This window comes from Montipora foliosa, chromosome 2 (assembly GCF_036669935.1).
Source record: "Montipora foliosa isolate CH-2021 chromosome 2, ASM3666993v2, whole genome shotgun sequence".
In the NCBI taxonomy this organism is placed as follows: Eukaryota; Metazoa; Cnidaria; class Anthozoa; order Scleractinia; family Acroporidae; genus Montipora; species Montipora foliosa.
Window position 1 is genome coordinate 49,566,457 of NC_090870.1, and position 15,565 is coordinate 49,582,021.

Consider the following 15,565-nt stretch of genomic DNA (forward strand, 5'->3'; position numbering starts at 1 on the left):
TACACCTGAGCAGTCGTGCACTCAAATACCGGCCTTACGCCGATGGTTAGTCTTCTTAGGAGCCTATATTGCTCTTAAGTTCCGGTGGATTACTCTACAAATTGAGTAATTTTTCCAAGGGCTGAACATTATGTCTAATAAATCGTTTTGGAAGAGGTAACAAGATGGTACACTTGTTTGATTGATGGGAGGTTTGTGTTGAGTTGTTCACCGCGCGCTGTTTGTTGTATTAGCAAGAAGGGTGATATAAAATGACCTCCGTCTTGCCGGCATGGAAAGTTGAACTTTTAGAAAAGAAAAAGAAGAAGGAACAAGATCAACGTCAGAAACTTGAGGACGAGAAAGCTCGCAATGTGGCCATCCCGGAATGGAAAAGATCTCTGTTGGAAAGAAAGAAAGAGGGCTCGAGCGATCTGCCGGAAACAAGAAACGCAGGGCAACCAGGCAGTTTAAGTGTCAACAGTGTTTTTGGAACAAGAATCTTGAGAAAGAACTCCGAGAAGACCATAGCGATCGCTACCGCCAGTCAGAGACCTGTCAGTAAAAGCGAGGATGAACTCATCGACACGAGGAAGGTCTTGCAACATCATGAATTCGCTTCGAATGCTGTAGTCCCGAAAGTGAATAGTTGTGTTACCAATGCTGTCGACATTCCGACTGAGGTGGAACACAGCGGAAACAAGCGGGGCTCTCTTCGTCGAGAGGTTGTAAATGGTAGCGACCATTCGCAGTTTTCGGATGTAGCGTCTCCCAGAGAAGATTTGGAGGTAAAATCAAGCTCAAACGAATCGCACAAGGTAGAGCTTGACAATGAGCTTGTCACAGTTCCTTCTGTTCTTACATACAAACGAATGTTTGAACGGTCGAAACCAGGAAACGACAAGGAGATTAGCGCGTCTTGGAGTGCGTTGAGTACAGAAAGCTTTAAAACTGATTTTAAAAGCAATAAAAGTACTTCTGAAAATACGTTAGACATTGTAAACAACAATGAACAAGCGCAGATTCCAAACAAAAGCTTTGGGAACATTGCACAGTCAGTGTTTTCGACGAAATCAACAAGTGTAACTGAACCTGAAATGTTAGAACACAAAACTTCAGGTCCCTCGTATTCAATTGCACCAAAGCCTTACAAGAATTTTGTCATCACACCACCATGGTTGAAAAACTCTTTACCCAGGAATGTTAATTTTCATCCTGGAAAAATATCTTTTCAGGATCCCCTAGCTACAGCAGCTGATAGGTCTTGTGAAGATTTGCAGCAGTCTGATCAAAACAGAGTCATTGAATCCCCTACCCAGGACAAAGTTGAGAAAATATCAGCTAATAGCGATGTGATAATATCTGCAAGTGCTACTGAACAAGGGAAAGAAAAAGCTCCTGAAACAGATTTCAAGGAATATGCTCCACGTCAATCAAAGCAGTCATGTGCCCAAGATGACCAACTGGCCGTCAGCCGTGTCATGGCAAGTGGGAATCAGAAATATGTTCTGATCAGCAGCAAAAGCCAACAAGATATAACTGTTTCAAGTGAAAGGGCTATTGCAGACAATAGGCAAGAAAATACAATTGTTCCAGTTTCCAATGAATCATTACGTAGTCAACAAAGGACTCAGGACAGTGTCTCGCATGAGAGATTTATTGACTCTGTTCGCAGCAAGTTTGGACCTTCTGTAGGAAATCAAAGGCGAACATCTTCTGAAGAGAATATTTTTCAAAAAACCAACCAGTCACAGCCAATTAAACAAGAAGGTGTCGTATGCAGAGCTGGACAAAGTAAAAGAACACATCCTAGTATGGTCAGATGGTCAGCTGACGTTTTAAGTTTGATGTCACAACAGATTGACGACGGTGATTTTGACTCATTAACATTGTCAGTAAGAAGTGCATCAAAGATACCTTCAGCAAGTGACAGTCATGCCAAAAGACCACCTCCTCCTACAAAACGATGGACTGCTGATGTGCTTAGTGTGACATCAGTTCAGGCTGATAGTGAAGCACCAGAATTGTCGCCAAGAAGTGATTCCAGTGCAAGGTCCTCACCTGGTAACAGCCTCAATCGAGTTAGGTCATCCTCTTTGTCAGATGTAAGGGAAGAACATGGAGTTGATTACTTCCAGCACAAAGCAAATGTTTCTCAGGGCATTGAACACCGCATGCACAAGCTTATTAGGAAGGCATCTATCTCTGAAAACAGTCTTAATTTGGAACAGGAAGGTTCAGATTCACTGAGTGACGAGGACTCGTTAGGGGTAAATGATGAAGACTTTGAGTCTGAAAAAGTCTCAGATGCAATGGACACATTAAAGAATGAAATCACGGGTCACAAAGTCACAGATATTGGCCCAAACGAAAAGGACTCCAAACCACCATTTTCGCCCAGGAAACATAGCATTTCACAGAACATTGAAAACAAGTTGTGCGAGCTGTTTCAACGGCAAGTATCGCAGCAGTCAGATGAAGGTGAATCGGAAGGAGAAAGGACTACAGAATATGATTTTAGAACTTCTACAGACAAAGTGGTGGAAGAGGTAGCAGAGTCAACACCAGAGGAGCTGAAAGATGACCTGACACCCATGGTCACTACCAACAAATCATCTACTTACATTACACAAAGATTGGGAGAAGAACTGAATGGAGAGCTTGATGAAATGGAACCTGAAAGAAATGCGGTGAAAGGTTCAGTCCATAAGTTGTCATCATTGTTTGGGTCAAGTATTTGGAAACCCAACAAGAAAAATAAAGGCAGCTCTGAAAATAAACATGAACTCAAGGAGGAACCAGGAAGTAAGCCTCAAAAAGATTTATCAACACCAAAGAAGGAAGATAGCAAAAAATCTAATCTTTTTGGTAAATCTCATAAGATTGAAGGAAATAATAAAGAGACAGATTCATCCAATGTGAACATATTCCCTTGGCTCAAAAATCTTGAAAAAGACAAAGACAGGGGGAGTAAAATAGCGAACAATCAATCAAAGAACAAAAGTTATGCTCAGAAGAAAAGTAGTTGGAGGTCAACTAATCAAGATATTGATAATGTGCAGACTGGGTGGCAACCGGCGGGCAAGACTGATCAAGAAACCGATGTTGTGCATGTATTGCAACCAGTCCATAATACTAATCAAGATATCAGTGCCATACACAATGCTGCAAATCCATTGCCACCAGTGCGTAAAACTGACCAAGATATTGATACCTTGAAGACTGCTGCACACGCATTGCGACCAGTCCACAAGGCCGAAAAACTGAAACAAAGGCAGCTTGTTGGCAAAGTCATGATAATTAGCAATGCCAGTCACGATGATTCCCTTCCAAAAGGGGTGTACCACAAACCAAGTATCCAGCTCCCAGATGAGAATAAAGAAATGGCATCCACAGAAGCAACAGATTCCAAGTCAGTTATGGGCACTAGAGGAAATGAGGCTCAGATACCAGTGGTAGTAACAGAGCATTGGAATCATAAACAGCATAGTCTGGAAATGGAAAAACGAATGGAAGAGTCAGTCCCTGTAACCTCAATTGATGAGGTACCTGTTTCAGCAATAGACATTCCTGAGTTATGTGAGAGTGATGTTGTTGTGTCTGTGATTGACATTCCTGCTTCTCCAGATGTCCACAGTGCTGGGAACTTTGCCTTACTAAATGTTACCTCTGAAGGCTCACCACGTAGTGATGATGACAAAGATGATATTTGTGTGTCAGTGATTGATTTGCCATCACCTGTTGCTAAGGAGGATGAGCCAAGTATTCCTCAGGCAGGGTACCTGGAGACAGAGGAGATGTTAGATGAAAGTGATACAGATGAGGTGGAAGGAAGCTATGATTTTGCTACAGGAGAAGTTACCCATATAATGAATGGTCACAGTGCTCTGGAAAGTGATGAAGAATCTGATGACGATGCTGATGAAAATGATGATGATGATGATGATGGTGATGATATCCCTATATCCTATATTGGAGCTTCACCCCAATATCAAGTTCCCCAAGTTGTGTTTGATACAGAACCTGTTGCTTTGAAGTCTTGTCTGAGTCCAAAGCCAGCAAGAAAGAAGGTAACACATATTTTTCAATGGCTTTGACACCTATCGAGACCTTTAAGGGGATAGATCTGTTTTTTTTTTTTTCTGGCTCTTGTTGAGAAAAACAGTCTGTAAAAATAAGATGACAGTTTTCTCAAGGAGTTAACAAGAGCAAAAAAATACCTACATGCATGTTAGGTTTGACTAATCAATAGTAAAATCAAATGAGAAGCAGCAAGCAATGATTGGATTTGCATTGTGTTGGAGTAATGACTAACCCTAACCACAGACCTTATACCCCTGTGTTGTAATTTTTTCATGTCACCTTATTTCTTTATCAAGAAAGGGCACTATGCAACTCTTATTTGCAACACAAATTGCCATTCAATCTAAGTGAAGTTGTAAGCCAGGCCAGTTCTATGATGAGATATCTCATACAGTGTTTAATTGCAGTGCAGTTTGTTGTGGTAAGAAAGTGAAGGAAGTTATTTTTTTTTTGTGTGTAGTAGTGCTAACTTGGTTTACAAATCTGACAAATAGGGAAGTGCACATAAAATTGGCTTAGAAATATTTAAGTCAAATTAAATTTAATTATCATAAACAGAGGAAAAAAAATACAAAATATGACTATTGAATGTGATTTTAGATTTCTGTCAACTATGCATTATTAATTCCAATTAAATAATTAACCATACCACATGCAAATTATGCAGATGTGTTCTAAGATAATTTTAAGCCGTGGTATTTTGAGACTATTTAAAGCTGAACATCCACAGATAACTAAATTAATTACCTGTGGATGTTTAGCTACATTTAGCAATGCCAATTAAAAATCTTAAATGTGATAGTACAAGCTAATTCATACCTTTATCTTACATGTACATTGTATTTGTATGAAAGAAATGTTAATTCTTTTATCAATTTGCTTATAATTTTTATTTTGTAGCTTGTTTAAAATTTCTGCTCCTTATAATAGTAATATTTATATAAATTATAAATATATTGTCTATGGTTTCTGCAGTTAGCTGTTGGCAAAAAAAAAAATTTTTTTGTCAGGGTAAATTCTTGGCATTTCGCCCTTCACATCAAAGCACACAAGTAGTACAGTCCATTATCCAGAATTGTCTGATAATAAGTCTAAAATGAATATTAATCAAGGACTGAAGTCAAAACAATAACGTAACAAATATAACAATATTTAAATTGCACACATGTAGTACATGTAGTCAACATTCAGCTAATGGGACTAGTTTCTAAAAGAAACATTGTGATGTTGAGTTGGTGGGTTTTACACTGAAATTTGCAAATTCACACAGGGCCAAGGCTTGGAATGCCAGCCATTCAGTCAGGCATAAAAGGTCACTTTGCAACTGGTTTCCATTGAATATGGACTTAAAATTAAAATTTAAACTAATTAAATTTCTAGAATACTATTATGGGTGACAAATGCATTGTAGCGTGAAAATTCTGTGTGAATTTATAATTTCCCATGTGAAATTACAAAAGTGCTACGAAAGAATTGTAACTGTTCATGTTATTTTGTCTGATCCATAAGTTTGCCAGCTCTTATACAGTTTGAAGTTTAACTTTAACAAATTTTTATATAATTTATGCTAGTTTGCTTGGCCATTCTATACTGTAGTAAACATTTAGAGACATTTTACCCTTCAAAATATGTTGATACAAAGTTGAATAGATAAATGTCCTTGAGCAGATTTTAAGCAGGCACCGTTGTCAGTTTATTCATGACTATTATTATTATAGTGAATCAGGTGAGAGAGATTTTACTGTTGACTGAACTTTGAACATTTTTGTAAACAGCAGGTGGGACTTTTTTGTCAAGCATTTCAGAAACATGTGAACTTAAGGTGGCTCAAACCAGTTACAAAACTTTCAAGAGACTGTCCTATTAGAAGAGTTAAGTGAATAGAGTGTAATGTGAAGTGCTAGATTTCAATCCCATATGAACCATGTGAGTGTTAGCCCTACAGCCCTACATATGAACCATGTGAGCGTTAGCCTTTCCATCTGTAGGGCTAACGCTCACATGGTTCATATGGGATTGAAATCTAGCACTTCACATTACACTCTATTCAGTTAACTCTGTTGAAAATATAAGTGCTACACGGCCAACGTTTGTATAAACGTAACCTTTCCTTGTCCTATTAGAAGGATTGACTCTACAACACTGTATCATATAATAGCAATGTCATGATACCATATGAAACACTAATTATTGCACAAAATGAAACGCTCATTATCATGACTTAATTAATATACTGTCATAGCAATGGGAGAGTCAACTAAAGACATGCTATATTTTGTCTTTAGTTCCTTGTATCTCTAAAGTGAACTCAGTGACCGCCATTTAAAAATAATAATAATAATAATGATAATAGTAATAATAATAATAATAATAATAATATGTTTATTCACTCTTTATGCTGGAAAGTGATTACGAGGACGCGAGAAAACTCTGTGAACTTAATGTGCAGATTCAGTGTATGTGTGGATTCAGAGCCACCTTAAAAATTTGAGAAGTTAAGGTGGCTCTACATCTGCTCAACAGAATTTTTTAAATTATGCAAATAGTTTTACCTTGGCCAGCTAATCACACAAATAATGGGCTTTGTGCTGCTATGGTAACCAATTATGTCACATTAAGGAGGATATCTTGTAAAGCAGTAGTTCTTTGATAATATTATGGTACTATGACACTAATATTATCTTAAACAATGTTGTTAAGCATTTGATTCCTATGTTTGAACCCCAGGTGTCAATGGGTTAAGTCAATATTTTTAGTAGTGCAGTCTCTTGAAAAAGCTGAAACTGGTTTGAGCCATCTGAAGCCAAAATGTATTCTTAAAGCTTTTCAGTGCTTGGATCAATACAATGAAACCCACAATATAATGCAATGATGAGCCTCAATCACTTTCCATGAAAAATAAAACTGGGCACAAAGTCCGGAAAATCAAAAGGTCTGAGTAGTCATGGTCTTGATGAACGATCCTAGACTTTACTTTCTTTGTACTTGTCAATTATATTCATGTTTTCCACCATTTTCAGTAAATAAGTGCTTAACACATGTCTTGATTCTCTGTTTTGTAGATGAAAGGAAAAGTTTCATTTAAAAGCTCACACACAATCCATGACTATCCATCAGAGGAAGCGTTCATAGCAGTTTATGATGAGTTGCACGGAAACAATGCTATGCCATTGAAAACTTTGCAGAATTACCAACCTTCAGCCTTGGCCAACATGGAAAAGATACTGGAACGTGCTGGAGGCAATCAACCAATACAGGAAATCCCACCGGCATATAGCAATGGGCTTGACAGTGAGCATGATGCAAGTGTTACAGTTGACAATCATCCAGAAATTAAATACACTGATGAAGGACAGGGTTTCACAGATTCCTCTGATTATGCAAGTGCTTTACTTTTTTGAAGTGCTACTATGATAAAAACAATTCACTTCCCATTTTCCTTCAGATTTCAAAAGTATGTTTGCTTGACACCTGAGTGCAAAATCTTGAGCTTCGAATTTTATCCAAAGGATATTTTCTTTGGGTGCAAGTGTAGGATTTCATTGTCCACCATTAGTGGCGTTCAAGACTGACCGATTGGACCTTGGGGGGTTGGATCGATGATAAGATGATGTCAAAGGCTCACTAGCTTAAATTAAATTAAAATTGTAAATGTAGCTTATTATACATGCAAAAAAGTCTGAAAGTTCAAAACTTTCGTGCTGCTTGTTAATTTAAGTGCATGCACATGCATTGCATTTTTTAAACTAGCGAGTCTTTGATCAGCTCTCTCAAGATTTTAAAGTTAGTAATGAAGGACCATTAATTAGGAAAATTTCAGTCAAAATAAACAGAGTACAAAGAAACAGTAGAATTGATTTTTGGTCAAAGTAGCACTTTAAAGCCCTTCAATTGAAGTCATGTGAAGTTTGTGGTATAAGCTTTTGGAATTAGGTGTGCAACAAGAGAAGATAGTGAAATTAATCTTGTTTGAATGATCAGGGATGGCTGTCTGTAAAAACTTTGGACAATTCTTACTGACACCAACTGGAGGTCCACTGCTTCTTAGCAAATTGGTTGCCCTCTTCCTGTTGGGTGCCTTGATGCTAGTGATGATGACTGTGGCTTTCTTTTTGCCTTTTGGTGGAAACCTTTGGCTGATCACTCAAAGGCCATCCAAGTTTGTAGAACCCTGTTAGCAGAGATTTTATCTTTTGTTTTGCTTGTCTTTTTCATGTCATGTCATGTCATGTCAAGTTCCATCTCCTGGGAAGGTTGGAGGTCATGTGATACTTTCTCCATCCTTACACTTCCTAATAATACCAATTTTCTTTTTCTGATTGGTCCATGTGCAAATATCATCTAAATACATTTTTCTCTGTCCTCTTGCTTTTGTTCCTTGAACTTTTCCTTCCATGATTATTATAGCAATCATTGTGTCTCATGACATGTCCAAAATATTCTATTTTCCTTTTCTGAATCACATACAACAATCTGCAATTTTCACCAGCCATTTGCAACACTCTCTCATTTGTGAGCTTCTTTATCCAGCTAGTGTTGAGCATTCTTCTCTAACACCACATTTCAAAAGCCTGCAATCTTTTCACCAAGTCTACACATAATGTCCATGTTTCAGGTCCATATAATAAAACAGACCACACGTTTTCTTGTTGCCAAACTAACTTTTGAATTGGACAAAAACTTTCTCAACTGAACAAATTGAGTCAAGATTTGCTTCCCATTATCCTAATCTTCACCCCTTTTTCACACCTCACATCTCTTGTAATTTCTCTTCCAAGATGGCAGAAATGATCATCTTCTTTTATCTTCTCATCTCCAACTTGCAATTTCACTTTTTTGACCATTTTCACTGTCTCCAGATGATAACACCTCCTCTGATTTCTTGCAGATCTGCATAGCTTTAGTTTCCATGAGTTTCCTTCAGCTGTCTTTACTGATGTTAAACATTATACTTCCCCACATGAAAAACCTCTGCCATGAAAAAAATTCCTTTTTTCCTTTGAGTTTGTGCTGTAATGTTACTTACAAATTTTAAAAAGGTCATCATCTTTCTATGATTTGCTAAAATGACGACTTCTTTCAGGCACTGTGCACATGTAGTTTGTCTGAGAGGCAGGTGATCACTTATATAGTGTCTGCTGTGATGAGACTTAGAGGTAAATGCAGCCATAAAAAGCTGAACAAAATGAAAGGAACAAAATACATGTAAAAAAAACCTTGCTATTACTCTAAGTTTGTAATGCAGTGATTGTGTTGAATAAATAAGTCTCGGTTACACCATCAACTGACTCCATTGTAAATGAAGAAACTAAGTTTTTGTCTCTGAATAACATTTATTGCGTGATGATTGTTATCAATACCAGAATTTTACAGCATTTTTTGTATGGAATGGTGACTGGTATAATATTGTTATTTATCCTACAGAATTACCTGTTGTGCCATTTTTACTTTTATTTATTGGTTTTAAATGCTTGAAATTAAATGGGCAAAGGTACATATATGCAAAAGCCATTTTTTTCACAAACTGGTTTGTGGTTTACAGTGAGGACACTCGAACCATGAACACTTGATATTTTTTTGTACATTTTTTAAGTGACTATAGAATGTGGGCTCATCCTTTTGACAAGAGTATTTAATGTTTTTACACTTACAAAATGCTATACATATAACACTATACATCATAAGAAGAGCCTTTATTTCTTCGTCGTCGAAAAAAAATGTCAAGTGTTCACGGTTCAAGTGTCCTTACTGTAACAACGGTCACAATAAACTCTAAAACCTTTATTTAATCCTGTTATTAGCCTAGGAAATGTGATTCCTTTCTAGCTCTTTGCTTTGAGTTTGAGGTTATTCAAATAGACAGATATATATTATTTGAAGACGATGAATTGTCTGTATTATGTAGACTTAATAATGGCCAAGGGAAAGAAGGGCCAAATATAGCCACAAGAATATTGTTTGTACATTAATGTATTACGAAACAGTGTTGTTTTCGTACAGCTTCTTGTATAAAGAACCAACATGTCCTTCACAGGTAGATTGCCTATGAAAGATTATAAAGGAAATGCAGCATCTTAGAAAAACGTTAATTTAAATAGGAAACTGTCATTGCCATGATCTTGTAACAGGCAGTACTATATCTATTTTGAAGCATTAAACTGTGGTTTAATTTTTAATTAAACATAATAATAGTATTATTAAATTACTATTTTTATGCACTTGAACACAAGTTGAACAGAAACAACCATTAGTTTTTGGGGGGTCAGGAAGAAGGTCTCGTAAGGTAAAATGTTATTGGCTTACCAACCCAACTGAAAATAAACCACCAAACAACAGAAGCAGCGACTTAGACTTCAAAACAATAGAAGCTTCTACACTATCCTTTTTGAAATGACAAAAGCCCAAATATGCAAACCCTCATAATGATAAATTTGTTAATTAGTATATCAAGGGGCAACCACTTGGGAGCCCTATCATGAGTACTGGGTTTGACTTACATAGAGCGGTTATCAATTGAGTGTCGAAAGCAATAATAATATTATTAGTGAATAGCTTTGGTTTTTCATTATTTCACTCAGTGATTGGTTCAAAGTTCTTGTGCCACTTTTTCAACCAATCAGAAGTGAAACCAGAACCAATTGTGGCTTATGCGTGCACATTTTCCTGGGCTTCAAGGTTTCATTGGTTTACTGTTTCAGTCCTTTTTGATTGGCTAAAGTAATTGCTTTGGTTTTGGTTTTACGACACTCGATTGAAACTTGCTCCATCCCAAAAATGGTGTAGATTATATCCTTTGGGAACCCCCCTTCTATCTTTTGAATGAAATGTTCTAATTGTCGGAAGCACAAACATTATTGTCTTATAATATGTTGGAACATTGCAATGAGAATACCGGTAGATCAAGGAACTGGAATGTCTTGCTGTTGACAAGGTTTATGACCTTAGAGTGTCAGTGCTGTTATTATTATTGCTTAGGAAAATGAAAACTGAGTGAAAGGCCCTAATAAAAAATTTAATCCTTCATCCAAAAAGCTGAGTGAGCAGAATAGTGATTACCGGTAAATGTGGTTTTGAGAACGAATAACCACAATTCCAACTCTTTCTAATTAGCAGTAGCAACTGCATGAAAATAGAGACTTGTAATCTGCTTTCAGATCACTGGGTGTTTTAATAATTATATGAAGTAAAATTGTGTAGGCTTAACTCTTATTAATGGAAACAAATGTAAATCTCAAAGTACAGCTTTCTGTGTATCAAATAACCTCTCTTCGTAACTATCACTTCATGTAAGGTTCTTCGTCGATCCAGGCCACTGCCTTCTTGTTGTGTTTTATATCTTTAGAATTATTGTCAAGTAAAATGAAGCATTCAGACTTAGAAAGTAATTTATATGTAATTCACCTGGCAATTTAACCCATTGATGTCCAAACCGGCCGAAACCAGCCAGACTTAGTATTTTACTCTGTCTAACGCCAGACAATTTTACTTGTCAATGGGGAATCCCTGGGAGTCAGTGGGTTAAAGATTTTCTGTGACATTCGGTTCTGTTATGCAGAAACAATAATAATAAACCAACAGCCCCACTCTCCAAGGTTCAACCAAAGGGGGGGGGCACATTTTATTTTTTCTCTTGGTTTAGCTTGTGGTTGAGTACACTAAATCAGTAAGAATGGATGTGTAAAGAAGTTAGTGCAACTTGTTAGTAGTTGCCTTTTGTGTTCATCTTTTTGGGTATTGTAAAGAACTAAGTAAGTAAATGAGAACAATAAAGTAATTTGAAAGTGCTTTGTGGTGAAGTTGCTTTGAATGCACATCTTGTTAGCTGTCCAGGAAACAGAATGACATGCCTATCTCTCTGAGTTAATAATTACTGCGTAGTACTTCTATTTTGCAGGGTTTAATTTGTGCAGATTTTTGCAGATGGTTCTTGATCTGCAAAAATAAGTTCCAAGCAGAAAAAAAAATGCCAGCAAAATTAAAAACTGCAAAAACTGGCTTTTAATCCACTTGTGTTACTGTAAAACATATATTGGGGTAGAGTCAACATTGGCATAGACTGAGTCAACTCCTGCAACAGACCAACCATGCTCTACCAGTAGCTCCTGAAGCGCTTCTGCGGTTGCTTGCACAACAGATGTTATTGTGAGTGGCTGAATTTAGATTTATTTTATTTTTGCATTTTATCAGCCGCTTCAAAATTGGCTTTTACAGATAACTGTAAATGTTTGTTGTAACCAGAAATGCTTTGTTGTTGTACTGACCGGCTTGTCATTGACTGAAATTTGTTACCCAAAAGTTACAAATTTAAAATTGAAAATATTAGGTTTCCTTCCTTGTTGATGTCTTGCTGCTTGAAAAGAAAAAGCAAAAATTAGTTATTAGGGGGAATTTCAGTCAATTGGAGCCACAACAATTTGTTTCCACAGACCTCAAAAAATCGCCAATCCGCAAAAAAAGTCCTGCAAAAATTTCATGATACACAGTAGGAACAAGGCTTTGTGCAATGCAGTCTACAATGATGTTTTACTGATTTTATAGTCCCTATCTGGGACTAGAAGGCTAGAATATTTTAATTTGAAATTATTGTATAATATTTGAGGTGCCATTTGTAGCTGAAAGGGAGAAGTGATCCATGCACTTCCTCTTGACAATTTGAGCAATAATTGGCCTGTATAGACACCTTAAACTCAGGCGGCTTCATTGCCTTTTCATTCTTAATTTGGGAACACACACATGTACATTGTATTTGCTTAATATGTTCTTATCACATATTATGAGAGCTACAGAACAAAAAATTACAAAGGCCCAAACTCTCTTATGGACTGACTGACTATGCCATTAAATCATTCAATTTCCTGAGGGCACTCTTAATTGCTATCTGGCTGACTTTGGTAATCTATAAAAACCATTAACAAATTGCAATTCCTGGTCCTTCACTTTGCGATCAAGGAACCTCCTCAAGTCATCCACACTGCACTGGCTGGGGGAAGGTCCTTGCATTGCAAACATGCGCAACATGGAGTGGATTCTATCCAGCGGTAAGCTCTCCAGATTTGTAAGCATACCAACAATGTAAGACCAAAACACCTGTAAGGGAATCAAAAATAGGCATTCAAATTGGAATTAAGACCTCGCAAGATGAAACTTTTAGTTAGGCCACATTCCATTGACAGTAATGGGGTCTAAGTCAAGAACAGTTCAACCACTCAACCCTTTGGGGTGTATACCAATAACTGTGACTCCATTTTACCCACTTGTCTCTCAGGAATGTTTTGTCCACATCCATCTCCCCTTACCAAGCATAATTTGCAAAATGCCAGGTTGTTATCAAAGATAAGGTGACTAGGATAATAGGAAAAAATTCCAAGTGCTCCTTTGCAGGAGTAGAATCTGCGACCTTCAATGACTAGTTCAGATGCTAAGGTAGACTCGTGGGAGCTAAGGCCATCAAACTAGGTTTGTGTAACAGTTGATAATTATTTGCCAAGGGCGAGGCAAAAAGGTCGTTTAAAAAGGTGAATACATACAGAGACAAAGTCAAGGTTTTTATTCACCGATATTCACCGAGCCTGAGGTGAATAACAATTATTGTTTTTGCATAATTAAATTAGATGATAATTTGAAAAAATGCATTTTCTTTGAAACAATAGTTTCCCTATCTGTCACCTTGACTGCTTGCGGCCATTTTGAAAAAAAACACTTAGGTGCTTATCACGTAATAATCACCTCAAGTGCAACAAATCAGTGCAGAGATTTTTCAATAATCACCAAGATAACAGTACTAATAATAATACTAGCGATAGTATTGGGATCTCCTTGTCAGAATGGAGCGAACATTTTCTTCAGTACACGGTTGGTATTTATACTCTCCCCTTTCAATGAAACAAGTAAGAGCTAAAGGATGAAGCGGGGAAATCTTTTCAGATAAAAATAATTTCCTCTGCACCAGTTTCCATCACAAGCTAAAAGTTACTACATGTACTATTTATTGTTCCAGCTCAAGCCTAAGAGCAACAATAATGATGATAATAATTGCATTTTTTTAAATGAAATTATTATTATATTGTTGTACAAAGCCTTCTTGCACAAACTGAACTTATAATCATGAAGGTATAAGCATGTAGCAACCTGACCTTTTTGGTGTAAAACATGTTCCTTGTTGTAAGAAACAGCAGTCAATAAAAGGACAAACCTGTAGTTCTTCTTCTCGCTGATCTTGTGAAGATGCCATCACAGATTCAACCTCTGCATCCATGACAACATCTGACAACAAAAACATAACAACTTGTTCTGAAAACATTGAAAATTAACTGTAGCCATTTCAGGGACATTTTGGCACTTGCGGGTGAAACCTTACAAAAAACAACGCCTATGTATCTTCGTACCCAAGAAAAAGACTGCAGATCTACATACGAGAGGATAACTTCTTGACGGAACAGCAATTTCATCAGTTGCTATATTATAATAATTATAGCTTCCCATCCTTTCCAGCCATTATAACAAACAAACAAATAAATTGCTGATCATCAGACATTAACATTGGTGTACCTGATATCCTTTGCTGTCCTTTCTGCCTTTCTACCACTACAAAGGTGTCTGAAGATTCTTCCTTGAGGACTCCCTGACTTATCCAAAATCCAAGTCGTCTTCGAAGTAAGCCAGGCGGAGCCTGCATGACGCCACTTAGCTCCTCTAGAGACCAGCGTTCTGAAAGAACAAATTCATGAATGACAAGTAAGCAGGGATGGGGAAGTTGTGAGAGCATACTTATATTAATTTTGGCCTTCAAATCCCGGACTTTGTTTTGAGTTTTTTGGGGTATTTACTCTGCAGTGAGAATGATACTTCTGGCTTTACATTTCCTATCTTCACAAAATTGAAGAACCTAACATTTGATTTCCTTTCAGTTTGATTGAGTTTGAACAAATTCAAATGACACCCAAACCAAAGTAAAATTGACCATTCAAGGCCTTTTTTTATCGCTGTTATTCAATGGATGTTGTTTGGATGTTATTTATTTTCGTTTTTCTAAGAATAAACAGCCAACTGCTTGGCTTTGACAATCCTACAAGGATGTGACATTTTTAAAATTAATTTTATAGAAAAACTATTTTTGCCACGTTTCCCATTTCTTTTAAGATTATGAAATATTATTTAGTTTGTCCAATATACCTTTGTCTTGAAAGTGCATGAGGGCAGTGGCCTGAGCAGGAGTGACAGACAATGACAACGTGCGATCAGCTAACTCAACATCAATGTCAACCAAACCCAGATGAGGCTTCCATCGCAGGGTACGCATGCCTTTCAATGCCTCAAATCCATGAGTGTATTCATCCATAGCTCTAATTAGTGAGAATCCAAAGGTTCACAAATTAATTCCAACGAGAGTTCTTTTTTTTTGGGGGGGGGGGGGGGATTTTTATAGCAGATTCATATTGATAAAGGGATTTGCCATATTGTACACTCCACTGACAATGATAGGTGTAAAAGTCTTGCCTGCAGT

At 37.1% G+C, this 15,565-nt stretch overlaps 2 protein-coding genes across 6 annotated transcripts in view; one reads left to right on the forward strand and one right to left on the reverse strand.

Moving 5' to 3' along the window:
* Positions 1–9,337, forward strand: LOC137993433 (uncharacterized). Its single transcript, XM_068839275.1, has 2 exons — positions 1–4,049; positions 7,125–9,337. Exons 1-2 carry the CDS (start codon positions 252–254, stop codon positions 7,461–7,463), a joined length of 4,137 nt encoding a protein of 1,378 aa, XP_068695376.1. The 5' UTR covers positions 1–251; the 3' UTR covers positions 7,464–9,337.
* LOC137993434 (anaphase-promoting complex subunit 2-like) overlaps positions 9,155–15,565 on the reverse strand; it is a 23,624-nt gene continuing 17,213 nt past the window's right edge. For 4 of the 5 annotated variants that reach the window (XM_068839279.1, XM_068839276.1, XM_068839280.1 and 1 more), the window contains exons 18-21: positions 15,235–15,404; positions 14,611–14,769; positions 14,255–14,325; positions 9,155–13,149 (exon numbers count right to left, since the gene is read on the reverse strand). In XM_068839279.1, coding sequence (XP_068695380.1) covers positions 12,937–13,149; positions 14,255–14,325; positions 14,611–14,769; positions 15,235–15,404 — 613 coding nt within the window. In that variant the 3' untranslated portion in view covers positions 9,155–12,936. The remainder of the gene's footprint in view (positions 13,150–14,254; positions 14,326–14,610; positions 14,770–15,234; positions 15,405–15,565) is intronic. The other variant, XR_011121871.1, reaches the window with a different exon arrangement.

Coding starts and splice junctions, on each gene's coding strand:
- LOC137993433 (XM_068839275.1), top strand. CDS start 252: ATGACCTCCGTCTTGCCGGCATGGAAAGTTGAACTTTTAGAAAAGAAA. Junction 4,050..7,124: donor CAAAGCCAGCAAGAAAGAAG/GTAACACATATT, acceptor TCTGTTTTGTAG/ATGAAAGGAAAAGTTTCATT.